The sequence below is a fragment of the Macrobrachium nipponense genome, chromosome 22 (genome assembly GCF_015104395.2).
Source record: "Macrobrachium nipponense isolate FS-2020 chromosome 22, ASM1510439v2, whole genome shotgun sequence".
Lineage (NCBI taxonomy): Eukaryota > Metazoa > Arthropoda > Malacostraca > Decapoda > Palaemonidae > Macrobrachium > Macrobrachium nipponense.
This window is the reverse complement of record NC_087213.1, coordinates 8,889,895-8,903,816: the sequence shown is the minus strand read 5'-3', so window position 1 is coordinate 8,903,816 and position 13,922 is coordinate 8,889,895. Positions and strand designations below refer to the sequence as shown.

Sequence of the window (13,922 nt, the reverse complement as noted above, 5' to 3'; positions counted from 1 at the left end):
TTTAAGCCCTCTAAGATAAGTCTGCAATCACATGATTATCCGATTAGAATTTGCTTTTATCGAGCTGCAAAAAAATTACTGTTGATACACAAAAGATGCATCGTAATTAACCGACCTATAACATAGGCCTGTTATTTCACTCTCTCGTTTGATTACATTTATTTTTGTCAAAGCAATTCTAGAACACTGAAATAATGATAATGTTTGTCAATATTGGAACTGGTTTTAGCAAGTGAACTTCGAGACCAATGGTGTAAAAAAAAAAAAAAAAAAAATACTTTCTAAACAATGAGAGCTAGGTAAGTCCCATTTCGTCGCTCAAAAAATTTCGATGAAATGTTTGGTGTTTTAAGAAAGTTAAGATCTTTATTCATATTCTCATTCCTTGGAGTTAAAACCAATTCTCTTACCTTCATGTCTTTTGCATGTTTGTATCATCATTATTTTTTATTCGGACGAAATCATCAATTCCCAAACTACAGTAAGTGCTCTGTGAACATCCTGTCTTTCTCATCTTATTAAGAAAATAGTTCTAGCCAATGCCATATTTCTCCTCCCATCCATAAAATATCCTACCCAACATCATCTTTCTCCCATTCAAAACAATTTCCTAACCAATGCCATCTCTCTCCTCCAATTCAGAAAATACCCTCAACAACGCTATCTCTCTCTTCCCATCCAAAAAAAAAGTCATAGCCAATACCATCTTTCTCCTCCCATTCAAAAATTCTCCTAACCAACGCCATCTTTCTCCTCCCACTAAAAATATATCCTAACCAACACCATCTTCCTCCTACCATTAATAATATAAATGCCTAACCAATACCATCTTTCTCCTCCCACTCAAAAAATTTCCAAATGAACGCCATATTTTTTCTCCATTTAAAAAAAAATCCTAACCAATGTTATGTTTCTCTTCCCACTAAAAAAAAAAATCCAAATGAACGCCATATTTCTCCTCCCATTAAAAAAATGTCCTAACCAATGTTATGTGTCCCTTCCCACTAAAAAAAATTTCCAAATGAATGCCATATTTCTCTTCACATTAAAAATAATGTCCTAACCAATGTTATGTTTCTCTTCCCACTAATAAAAATTTCCAAATGAACGCCATATTTCTCCTCCCATTAAAAAAAATGTCCTAACCAAAGCCATCTTTCTCCTCCCATTCAAAAACGTCCTTACTAATGGCATCTTCTCTTCTCCTCCCACAGGCTGTTCTTGCTTTGTGCTTCCTGAGTGTGGCCACCGCCGCCATTATCCCCTTCCCCTACACCGCCGGTGTTCTGCCGTACAGCGGAGGGGTCATCCCATCAGGCGGCATCCTGCCCCTCTCAGCTGGCGTCTTGCCTACAACCTACGGCGCCTTGCCTACAACTTACAGCGCCTTGCCTACAACCTACGGCGTCCTGCCAACAACCTACGTAGCCGCTCCCCAGATCCAGACCGTTCAGGCTTCCGTTGTCGCCCCCGGATACGTCGCCAAGACTCCCGGCTCTGAGCACATCGCTCCCCTGCCAGCTGGTCTCGGCTACGCCTCCCACCACATCAACTTGGCCAAGGCTCCAGGCACCCAGTAAGCAGCTCGACGAAGAGGCGCTCCCTTCCAGCAGGATACCTGCGTGTCCGGTTGGAAGTTCCTCGCCCAAGACGGTGACGGGAATGGCAGGAGACATCGTCCTTTTTGAGGGTTCATTCAAGGGCGTCAGCTCTCGTGAATCGCAGGGGACGATGGCCTGATCTCCCCGTGTCACTGTCCTGATGATGATTTGATCTTCACCCAAGAAAGAGGACCAGGAACTCTCGCTGCAAAATGCAACAAAGAAAATCATGTCCAAAGTATAACAGGTTTTCTTTGAACGATGATTTCTTTTGTCATATTTTGCAGCACTTTTTAATAAACTACAAAATCCCAAAATCCCTTTTTCTATTCCTGCAGCTTTGAAAATATATTTGGGCAATAAAATCAAGGCCTGTAAGCTGACTGAATTTTCTGAAGAATTTCTCATCAACATCAGACACGCTCTAACTACTAGTCTCTCTCTCTCTCTCTCTCTCTCTCTCTCTCTCTCTCTTACACACACACACACACATACACACACATACACACACACACACACACACAAAACCATGAAAATCCATGATGAGAAAAAAACTATGGAAAAAAATTGCATAAATTAAAGCTCCAAAGATGATGTGAATGATCGAAAGTAAATGGTAAAAGGAATCAGAAGGCTACAATGGCGCCACATGTTATGCTATGGATAACACTTATAGAAGGTGTGTGTGTGTGTGTGTGTGTAATATATATATATATATATATATATATATATATATATATATATATATATATATATAATATATGTAATTAAGTAATAGCCACAATACATTATGGAAGCACTTCATAACTAGCGGAGTGTGGAAATGCTTCCAGTTCATTGCATATATTTTGTTTGCTGGTGTTTGCAATGCGATGTCATAAGTATTGTTATTTTTAAAGAACGGCGTATTTATAGCGAAACACAAAAAAAATAATTGGTCCAGAATTGAAAAGAGAAGCGAGAGCATTGAACCGAATACCGAATGAAACTCGTTTTGTATGTTATGTATATGTATGTATATATATATATATATATATATATATATATATAAAACAGCATTCAGCAGGGTCCAACAAACACATAAAAAAGGGCCATATTTATTAACGAGAGACGTTTCGCACATTATCTATGTGCATCTTCAATCTGAAAGAACAACATAAAATACGTTAAAGTTATAAAACATAATTTTCTATATAAAAAAGATTAAGTTAAGAAAAAAAAGTATTTACAAAAATTAAAATTAATACAAATTAAAAGGTATATAGTAAAAAAGGAACCAGTTCTCACCAAACCATCCAAAGGAGAAGGAGAAGAACGAATGACCAAAACTTGACACCAACCTACGACTTCTGTTATGCAAGATAAAGAGGAGAAGCGGAAACGTTAGAATTCAAAGAAGGAACAAGCCGTTTGATGTATAAGGACTCAAGGGTAGTTAGGTAATTGCTATGGCTTGTTCCACCAATAATAGAGAAGTGCTTTACGTTACTCTTCAAGTTTGTCTCTCTTTCACAATGAGATATTATTTTTTGGTTAAATTTTTCTTACAGAACTCCTATCCTGTAAAACTGGTATATAAAGTCATTAACAGACTGCTGTCACAAGATTTCTCCAATCCGATGCCCTCTTATAATGTCTTAAAGAAAAATGTATATGCCACTATCCCATTTATCTCTGACGACAAGTTTTCTGCCAAACTTAAACAAATAATCGAAAATGAATTTGGCTGCCTTAAAATGCATTTAATTCCAATCAATCCACTCAAGATTGGCGTATTCTTCGGCTATAAAGACAAACTGCAGACCTTCATAAGATCCAACATTGTTTATAAATTCAAGTGTCCGGGATGTCCCGGTATTTATGTTGGACCAAGCCGTAGGTTACTGCAAATGAGACACTGTAACCATGTGGGATGCAGCTTTAGAACGGGTCAAAAATTAAGCAAACCAGAGTTTTCTAATATAAAGAATCATGCCTCCATATGCAAAATTGAAATAAATAAAAAGCACTTCTCTATTATTGTGGAACAAGCCATAGCAATTACCTAACTACCCTTGAGTCCTTATACATCAAACGGCTTTTTCCTTCTTTGAATTCTAACGTTTCCGCTTCTCCTCTTTATCGTGCATAACAGAAGTCGAAGGTTGGTGTCAAGTTTTGGTCATTCGTTCTTCTCCTTCTCCTTTGGATGGTTTGGTGAGAACTGGTTCCTTTTTACTATATACCTTTTAATTTGTATTAATTTTAATTTTTTGTAAATACTTTTTTTTTTCTTAACTTAATCTTTTTTATATAGAAAATTATGTTTTATAACTTTAACGTTATTTTATGTTGCTCTTACAGATTGAAGTTGCACATAGATAATGTGCGAAAAGTCTCTCGTTAATAAATATGGCCCCTTTCCCGTTTTTTATGTGTTTGTTGGACCCTGCTGAATACTGTTATATATATATATATATATATATATATATATATATATATATATATATATATTATATATATATATTATATATATATATATATATATATATATATATATATATATATATATATATATATATATACATACATAAAAATACAAACACGGGGGTTTTTCATTCGGTATTCGGTACAATGCTCTCGCTTCTCTTTTTAAATTCTGGACCAATTATTTTTTTGTGTTTCGCTATAAATACGCCGTTCTTTAAAAATAACAATGCTTATGACATCGCAATGCAAACACCAGCAAACAAAATATGCACCAAGAACTGGAAGCATTTCCACACTCCGCTAGTTATGAAGTGCTTCCATGATGTATTGTGGCTATTACAATTACAAATATTACACACACACACACACACACACACACACACACACACACACACACACATATATATATATATATATATATATATATATATATATATATATATATATATATATAAATGTCCTTTAATATCTAATTCGCTCTACTCGGAACCGATATATTTTCATATATGTAAACCGAAGGGGAATTATTAGTTGATAATAATTTTGTCCCCTCATGGGATGGAACCACCGTCCAGCGGACAGGAACGAAATCAGGACGACATTGACGTTACCGATTGGGCCTAACAGTGAGGCTAACGTCAATGTCGTCCTGATTTCGTTCCTGTACGCTGGACGGTTGTTCCATCCCATGAGGGGACAAAATTATTATCAACTAAAAATTCTCCTTCGGTTTACATATATGAAATATATCAATTCCAAGGTAGAGCAAATTTGATATTAAAGGACATTTGTAACTCGAATAATTTATATGAATCACGGTGATGTGATAATTATTCATATATATATATATATATATATATATATATATATATATATATATATATATATATATACGTATATTTATATACATATATATAAGCTATTTATAATTAAGTCACATGCATCTACTGTGATTTTTAAGCGCATATATGTATATATATATATATATATATATATATATATATATATATATATATATATATATATATATGCCTACCTCCATCAAAGCACACCATTGATTTGTTGATACATATCCTGGTTACTTTAATTTTTCAATAAAAATCCTCTGCCCACAACGTTCATCTCCAAACCAAAACTTGACTATCTCCCATTTATTTATATTTTTCGAATATATCTTTCGTTAATATCCCCGGCAAAAGGGTACTCTTTACATCTTTCAGGTATTATTATATAATATCATTATATAATAATACCTGAAAACTTGCCCTTCAGGAAAGCTTTCCTTAAAAGGTTTTCCGCGGCCTGCTCAAATTTCGATTTGTGGAATGGAGTGGAATACAAAACTTAGGCCAAACGCCAAGCATCTATGAGGTCATTCAGCGGTGACAGAGAAATTGTGAGTAAAAGGTGTAGCAGGAGGAAAAATTTGTAGTTGCAATATAAAAAACATTGTGAGGAGAGTGGAAAGTAAAGTAGAAGAAAAGGAATATGAACGGAGGTACAGTACAAGGAACGAAATAGGCCTATTGCAGCTGGGGGCCGAAGGGACGCTACATAAAACCTCAAGTAATGCCTACAGTGCAGAAAGTGAGGTGCACTGACGGCACTGGCACCCGAGGTGAATTTAGATTTTTGGTATCGAGAGATGACAATTGCAAGGGCAATATCAAACTACCTGCTGCGATTGCCGTCTACCTAAGAGATGAAAACAGCCTCGAAGAAAGCTTTCACTGTCTAATTTCATCTGCCATGTTTATATTTACACTTTTGCTTTAATGGGAAAGTTGTGGCAACGTTAAATGTGTTTACTCTGAAGCCAAAGGGAAATATATTCAATTCTACGTAAGGGGCTTATAATGGAATCGTGTAATCTACATCCGAGTCAAATTTCTTCGAAGAAATTCCTACCATCGTTCAAAGACAAAATAAATCAAAATACATATATATCCCAAAGAAGACCTTTCACGTAAACCAACAGATTACTTTGCACAATCGTGTGTTTTTTCCTAACTTTGAGATACAAATAACCTGAAAGTTACACTCAATATAATCTAACTACCAAAAATCAGAAACCCAAAGTTAGTTGGCTAACCACACTGCAGGATGATAGGCAGACGGGGAATAAAAAAATTGTCGTTCAAAGAACGCAAAGCAGAGAGAGCAGAGCAGAACTTGTATAGTCACTTGACTCAAGGCACTGACCCCTTACAGACGATCAACATAGAACCTCTCTTGCGTGTGGGAGGTTGCAACTTGACTTGTACTTGGCCTAAGGTGACCTTTTGGGACTTGGGGAGATAACGAACGCAATTCTTGAAATTTAAAAGTTGGGGGTATTTGTCATGTATGCAAGACGTTATGCAACAAGCGCGGGGAAACTTAGTTCCGCAGGCATGTTCAGTTCAGAGCTATTGCACTGTGTGGCATAATGCGTAAATGTTATAACAATCATTATTGTGTTAGTGTCGAGTCCGACACAGAGGCTTCGATCTTATAAATTCTACCTCATGTATGTAGGATATGATTCCTTATTATGTATTGAGCTCCGATGCTCATATGTTTGTTATGATTCTATTATATACGCCTTTTGTATTTTGTATATTCAACTAGCCACCCGCTTCAATGTAGCTTAGCCAATAAACACAAGAAAGAAGATATTGCTTTATTATCGCCCTTCATCCCAGGACCTCGGCGACGAGAAATGGAATATTATCTCCAATACTAAAACACCACATATCCCTCTTCCTACAGGTAAAAGTGAAGAACCCAAAATAATGACGACAAAACCGTATTCTACGCGTAATTCACACAAGGATTCGAAGTTAAATTCCCTCTCCTATAATAGTCAATATTCCGGTATTTCGGTGTTTTTATGCTTGAATCCTAAGTAGACTTTCTTTTACTAGAACCTGACGGCACAAAATGAGTAAATGCAGCATAATTTAGTAATAAAAATTAACGTATATTGTGCAGAACATTTATTGATGATATCTTATAATGACATTTTAAGCTGTATAATTATTTCAATTCAAGTTATACATTAAATAACTTTTATATTAAGCGACATCGCATAAAGCCAGATAGTGTATTGCTCAAGTGGGGAGAACGTAGGAGCATGCAACTTGAAAACTAAAACAGATAGTGAACCGGTGGCATGTCGGGAGTAACAAGGCTGCCAGGTGGTGGGAGGAGTAACAAGGCTGCCAGATGGTGGGAAGGGAACTGTTTTTTATTTACCAGTGTTAAGTTACTCCTGTAATTTTCCCGTTTTCTGTGTACATTCAATCTTGCCTAGTTATATGGGTAACTATGATAGACTTGAGACCTTACACCTGTCTCATGCGGCTATGAACACTTAGTTATAAGGTTAATTATTTGGGTAATTCCAGCCAATCAGCACTTACGACATAGATAAGGATGAGTTGGAGGAGTTGGAAGAAAGGAAGCAGGAATGGAAAAAAAATTACTTAAATGTGAGTGTAGCTAAGGACCGAAGGGACGTTGCAAAAAAACCTTTAGGTAGTAATACTTGCAGTGCACCACGTGAGGTACACTGACGGTACTACCCGCTTAAGGAGCTTGGCGGTTTAAGTATAATATGTAACTACTCGATATAATTTCCGTTCCCTAGCACTAACCATTGTTATTTTTGGGAAGTATATTAAAAATGAACCAGTTACTTCATAATGGCTTAACAGTACTATTCCAAAAATTAACCTATAATTTCTTACGACTTGAAACATTACTCACAATTCAGCAAATTTCGTTCAAGCACTAATATTTGTGAGACACAGAGCTATACATTAATGCTTTGTTGCTGCAATGAAGATAATTTTTAAAAGTTGTCAATACGGCTGTTTTAAAAGGGTCTCTTCCACCTCGGACCACTTTCTCATTACGAAACCCATGTTAAGGAAAACAAGAAGAGTGAAATAGCATTCCCTAGAAGCGCATCACTATTTACTGCAAATTCGTTTGGTTTGTTTGTTTGTATGGTGTTTTTACGTTGCAGGGTACCAGTGGTTACTCAGCAACGGGACCAACGGCTTTACGTAAACTTCCGAACCACGTCGAGAGTGAACTTTTATCACCAGAAATATACATATCTGACCCATCAGTGGGATGCCCGAAAATCGAACTCGCGGCCGCCGAGGTGGCAGGCCAAGACCTTACCGATCACGCCACTGAGGTGCTTCTAAATTCGGTTGGCATGACCCCACCAACATTAAATTCGTTTGGCATGAATGACCCCATCAACATTAATTCTGTATGCACTTCGCCCATGGATGTTTTCAATTACCATAATGGCGCAAGACCTATGATAGTTTTGTGGACGCTGCAAAATGCCTTCTCGTAATGAACAAAGCCATCATTCGGTGGAACTCCTGCCTTTTCTAAAAGTAATATGTTCGTCTCCTAAGCCTTTTATCTGAATCATCTCTAGTCTATTGCAAATGAGTATCCTGAGTACTTTCGATGCAGCCGGCAGCATAAACTACGGATATTGTTCTGTTTTTATTTACTGAGTATCCTGAGTACTTTCGATACAGCCGACAGCATTAACTACGGATATTGTTCTATTTCTATTTACTGAGTATCCTGAGTACTTTCGATACAGCCGACAGCATTAACTACGGATATTGTTCTATTTCTATTTACTGAGTATCCTGAGTACTTTCGATACAGCCGGCAGCATTAACTACGGATATTGTTCTGTTTTTATTTACATCTTACAAAAAGTCAGTCAGGTGCCTATTATGCATTTGGTGTTAGGTTCATGGCCAGTCCTCCTCTGCCCAATCTATTTACTCCTCCTGAATGAATATAAACATTAAACAACATACAGTTTCTCTTATTTCTTTGCACCGTATTTTAGAAACACATCTATATGTCAGTCAAGCTGCTGGAAATATATAAAGCCATTCACTTGGTAGCCAGTACTTAGCGTATAATTATATGCACCCATATATTAGGAACAGAAAATTTGCCTAGTGCATGACTACGAAATTTACCTCTTATAGAACAACCCACAATTCTTACCACACAATTTATAACTTACCAATCCTCAAAATCCTACATTGGTGTAATGTTAAGTTATACGTTATTCAACTTAATCTATAAAGATTGACAGTTATGTTTGTCAGTTTAACTTAGCACACACGCACAACGTAATTATATTTGTTAAACTTTGGTAGTATTTAGTCGTATCTAAAATAATTTGGGAGAAAATAAGGCAAAAAATTCGTGATGATGAATTATTTGTTTCACTTTCTGGGAAATTCAAGCGGCATGGTGTCCGTATCTAGAATTAGTGCCAGTTCTTTATTTATATCAACAATTGAACTTGCTCTTACACCGTCAAGAATAAAATGTTAGCGCCATGGCAAGACAGTATTTAGACGCCACGAACGCATAACAAGAACAACGATGCTCCTCTTACGTAGAGCACAACCACGACCGTGTGAGGCCATGCAAGACATGATAGTGAAGATGTGTGCTAAATGCAGCTATGGTGTATATGTACATAGGGCAAGCCAGCCAGAGGAGATACTGAAGCGTTTGCATAAATAATATCTCATCCAACGAGATACACCCAGATCCTAATCCTCGAGATAATCTGAGCGTCCGAGGACGCCAGGATCATCAGTCGTCAAGAAAATGTAACGGACGATACCCGAGCAAACATGCGCGACTTGACTCGAGCATAAAGCACCCAGTAATTCCTATCATTTCAACGTCTTCTTGTTTGTATGGTGTTTTTACGTTGCATGGAACCAGCGGTTTTTCAGCAACGGGACCAACGGCTTTATAAAACTTCCGATCCACGTCGAGAGTGAACTTCTATCACCAGAAATAGACATCTCTCATGCCTCAATGGAATGCCCGGGAATCGAACTAGCGGCCACCGAGGTGGTGCGCCAACACCATACCGACCACGCCACTAAGGCGCTCCTTTTCACGATGCATTTGTAGCCGTAATGACTGAATACATAGGGTACTGGCTAGATCATGCACTAGCTTTCAATTCTCTTCACCTCAACTCTTGTTGGATTGACTTTAGATGCAACATTTCTGTTTGACTCAGTAAAAGTCCTTTAATATGGCCGTCTAACCAGCAGCATAGTTTTGTCACTGATCTTTAAGGAATAATTGCTTTGATTTTCAATATCGCACAATTTTCATATGAAATAAGCATCCTAGATTCTTTCAGTGGTGCTGCATAACATTAGCTACAAAGAAGTATACGAGATACTCTGTGTGTGTGTAGGTTTTATACAATATTTCTAAAATTTGATTTTGTCCATATACTTTAGATCGACATGGCACATGTTACATCAAATGATTTCAAAACTCTTGGGGCAAATAATATTCCCCGGTTTTAAAACGAAAACAACGATTTATCGAACAGAGTTGAATCTCTGTCTCCTCGTACACTTCCACGAATAAATGGAAAGAATTTTTTTTTTCCTAGAATTTAACGAACAATTTTCCATAAACATTTATTCGTTTAAGTGTAAGATGAGACAGATTCGACTTTGTTGGATAAATCGTTTTTGTTTTAAAACCAGGGACATTATCTTGTCCAAATAGTTTTCAAGTCATTAACAATGAATTTTTGAAATATTGTATAAAAACTACATACCCAATATCCTGTATGTTTCTTTGTAGCTAATATTATGCAGCACCAATGAAAGAATGAAAGATGCTTATTTGATATGTTGTATGGTGTTTTTACATTGCATGGAACCAGTGGTTATTCACAACAGGACCAACGGCTTTACGTGACTTCCGACCACGTCGAGAGTGAACTTTTATCACCAGAAATGCACATCTCTAACTCCTCAATGGAATGCCCGAGAATCGAACTAGCGGGCACCGAGGTGGCAGGCCAACACCATACCGACCACGCCACTGAAGTGCTAACTGTACGGTATTGAAAATCAGTGCACTTTTTCCTTGAAAATCAATGACAAAACTATGCTGCTCATGAGACGTCCAAATTAAATTACTTCTACTTAGTCAAACAGAAATGTTATATCTATCTAACTAAAGGCATATACCCTTTAGAAGAAAGGTATACTTCAACGTGTAGCCCCATAGCGCGGGCAAAAGAGGAACGCCAAGCACCGTCATCATGAAAGAAGAAGCATATGAAACCATTCAAAAGGGGATACAGGTAAGAATTTGTTTGCAGGCACAGAAATATTCCTAATCTCTGGTTTCCAGTTCAGACACGTTCTATGGATCTGATTAAAGAAGAGCGATCTAAGATTCGTGTACATTTACAGTTGACTGCTGAGAAGGTATGTGGTCCTGATGATCAGCAATACAAAAATAGCCTCCGATAGTGAAAAGATTTTTTTTTTTTTTTTTTTTTTTTTATGGTGTTTTTACGTTGCATGGAACCAGTGGTTATTCAGCAACGGCTTTACGTGACTTCCGAACCACGTCGAGAGCGAACTTCTATCACTAGAAATACACATCTCTCACTCCTCAATGGAATGGCCGAGAATCGAACCCGTGACCACCGAGGTGGGAAGCAAACACCATATCAACCACATCACTGAGGCGCTAAAAGATTATTGGAAATCTGGATAAAAAAAATCTAGGCCAAAGGCCAAGCGTTAGGACCTGTGAGGTCATTCAGAGCTGCAAGTGAAATCGAGAGTGAAAAGGTCGTAAAGATGTAACAAAATATAAACCTCCCAGTTGGACTGTGAAACATTTGTTAGGAGAGGGTAGAACGTAAGATGGAAGAACGAGATTATCAACAAAGGTACAGTAAAAAAGAATAAAAGGGGGGGCACGGGGGGGGGGGGATTTGCAGCTAAGGGTAAAAAGGGGAAAACTTGCCAGAGTAATGTTTACAGTGCACCGGGTAAGGTACACTGATAGCACTACCCCCCTACGGGAGTGAAGAGAATAGGCAGATAAGACACGCAGCACTTCAGGAGGAGGACAACAAAGGATACATAAAAAGTTAATCGTTAGTATAGAGAGAGAAGTAAGGCTACATATAAGTCTAATCAATGGACCCATCTGGCAGACTTGCCGCAAAAACTAACCCAGTGATCAAGTTAACTTCAAGAAAATAAGATACCACTCCAGCTCCCTGCTTTGTTTGTTTGTATGGTGCTTTTACGTTGCATGGAGCCAATGGTTATTCAGCAACGGGACCAACGGCTTTACGCGACTTCCGAACCACGTCGAGAATGAACTTCTATCACCAGAAATACACATCTCTCGCTCCTCAATGGAATGGCCGAGAATCGAACACGCGACCACCGAGGTAGGACGCCAACACCATACCAACCACGCCACTGAGGCGCTTCCAGCTCCCTGCGAAAGCCTTATTGGTGAGCCTAAGTATAATTGTTAGACACGAAGAGCTTCAGAACAAGTCGAGCTATGTTACAAATAATTACGCATTGTGAGTGATAGCTTGAAGGGCAGGGAGGGGAATAGTCTCAATACATTATGATGAGAAGTATGAAACATATCCACGTCAATTTCCCCTTTTGGGGGTCTGGCTCAAGAAGGTCTTCGCAAGTCTTTGGATGAGGAAGTTAAGTCACCTGTTCTTCTACACCTTGACTGCGACCCACCAAAGTCGACTAAATATATTTATATATACATACATACATGCATATATACATATAATGCATACAAGAGCTGTTTAAGTTTCAGGATCCAATTATCATTTTGACGTTAATTTGGTCATACACTTGGTGCATCAGAATGAAAATAAACAATAACCTTTTCGCTTACTCGAGGAGTAAACCTACAAACTACTTTGTTGTTGTTATTGTTGGGAGGGGGTGGGGGTAGGAAAGCCCTACGGAATACCCTAAGACGGTCTGAAAAAGGTGTTTCGCCTTGAGTTAAAGATACAGGATTTTAGGATAAGATATTTATGATTTCTTTATTAGAATGAAAATGTAAAAAAATAAATAATGTGCATGTTAAACAGTACAAGAAAATTATTTCTAATAAAATCTAGCGTATTTGTTTTAATTTTCGTTGTTGAAACAAGGCTCTATTTCACAGCAGATTTTAGCACGTTTTAATGTATTTGGTGTACTGAATTTAGGCTACGTTACTGTGCGATTATTTTGTTTCCACTTATGACTGAGAATATACGAACGTGTTTAATTTGTGTCCTTTTTTTAATTGATTTGATCCTTGTTGTTAGTCTCAATAGTACTAAGTATGAGTATTCATTACGAAGACCACTTCACGTTAAGTTAGGAATATGATGTTTACAACTTATGCGTGAGGGGAAAATCTTACACGCGTCCCAAGTAAGCTGGAGGTCACATCGCGTCTTGTTTTGACTTCCGTTTTATATTTCATCCAACGAAACCTTTTCACACGACAATAGCCGATTTTTACAAGAAAAATGGGAGAGCAATACCTGACGTCACAGATACAAAAACCGGCTTTACATTTCAAGGGAGAGGCGAAATTTAAGGTTAGTTAGTAGGTTAGTTAATACCTTTGATGATCCGATTAACTAAAATACCTAGCAAAAAATTATAGGACTGTCCCTTTTGATTATCCGGATAACTGAAAATGGAGCAACGGAAATGATGATAACTAGCGAATGGCAGCATCTGTTGATAATGGAAACGCCGAAATTAGTTGCGAAAGTCTAACCGACCAGCCGAAAATGACTACTTGTTACAAGTAAAATTCATTAGGCCTAACCTCTCAAAAATCAAATTACAAAACGAACCATAAAACCAAAATAACGATGGGAAAAATATTCAAAAAATCTTTTTAAAAAGTGTGGCAAGCGTTACAACGCCGGTTGGGATGTGATCTAGTAACAAGAGTGAAAAAAAATATAAA

At 37.5% G+C, this 13,922-nt stretch overlaps 1 protein-coding gene across 1 annotated transcript in view; it reads left to right on the top strand.

Annotated features, from left to right (window-relative positions):
- Positions 1–1,918, top strand: part of LOC135198480 (uncharacterized) — a 2,312-nt gene extending 394 nt beyond the window's left edge. Inside the window, exon 2 of the mRNA XM_064226057.1 lies at positions 1,215–1,918. Within this exon, the coding sequence (XP_064082127.1) occupies positions 1,215–1,580 (366 nt within the window). The 3' untranslated portion in view covers positions 1,581–1,918. The remainder of the gene's footprint in view (positions 1–1,214) is intronic.
- The last annotated feature ends 12,004 nt before the right edge of the window (positions 1,919–13,922 follow it).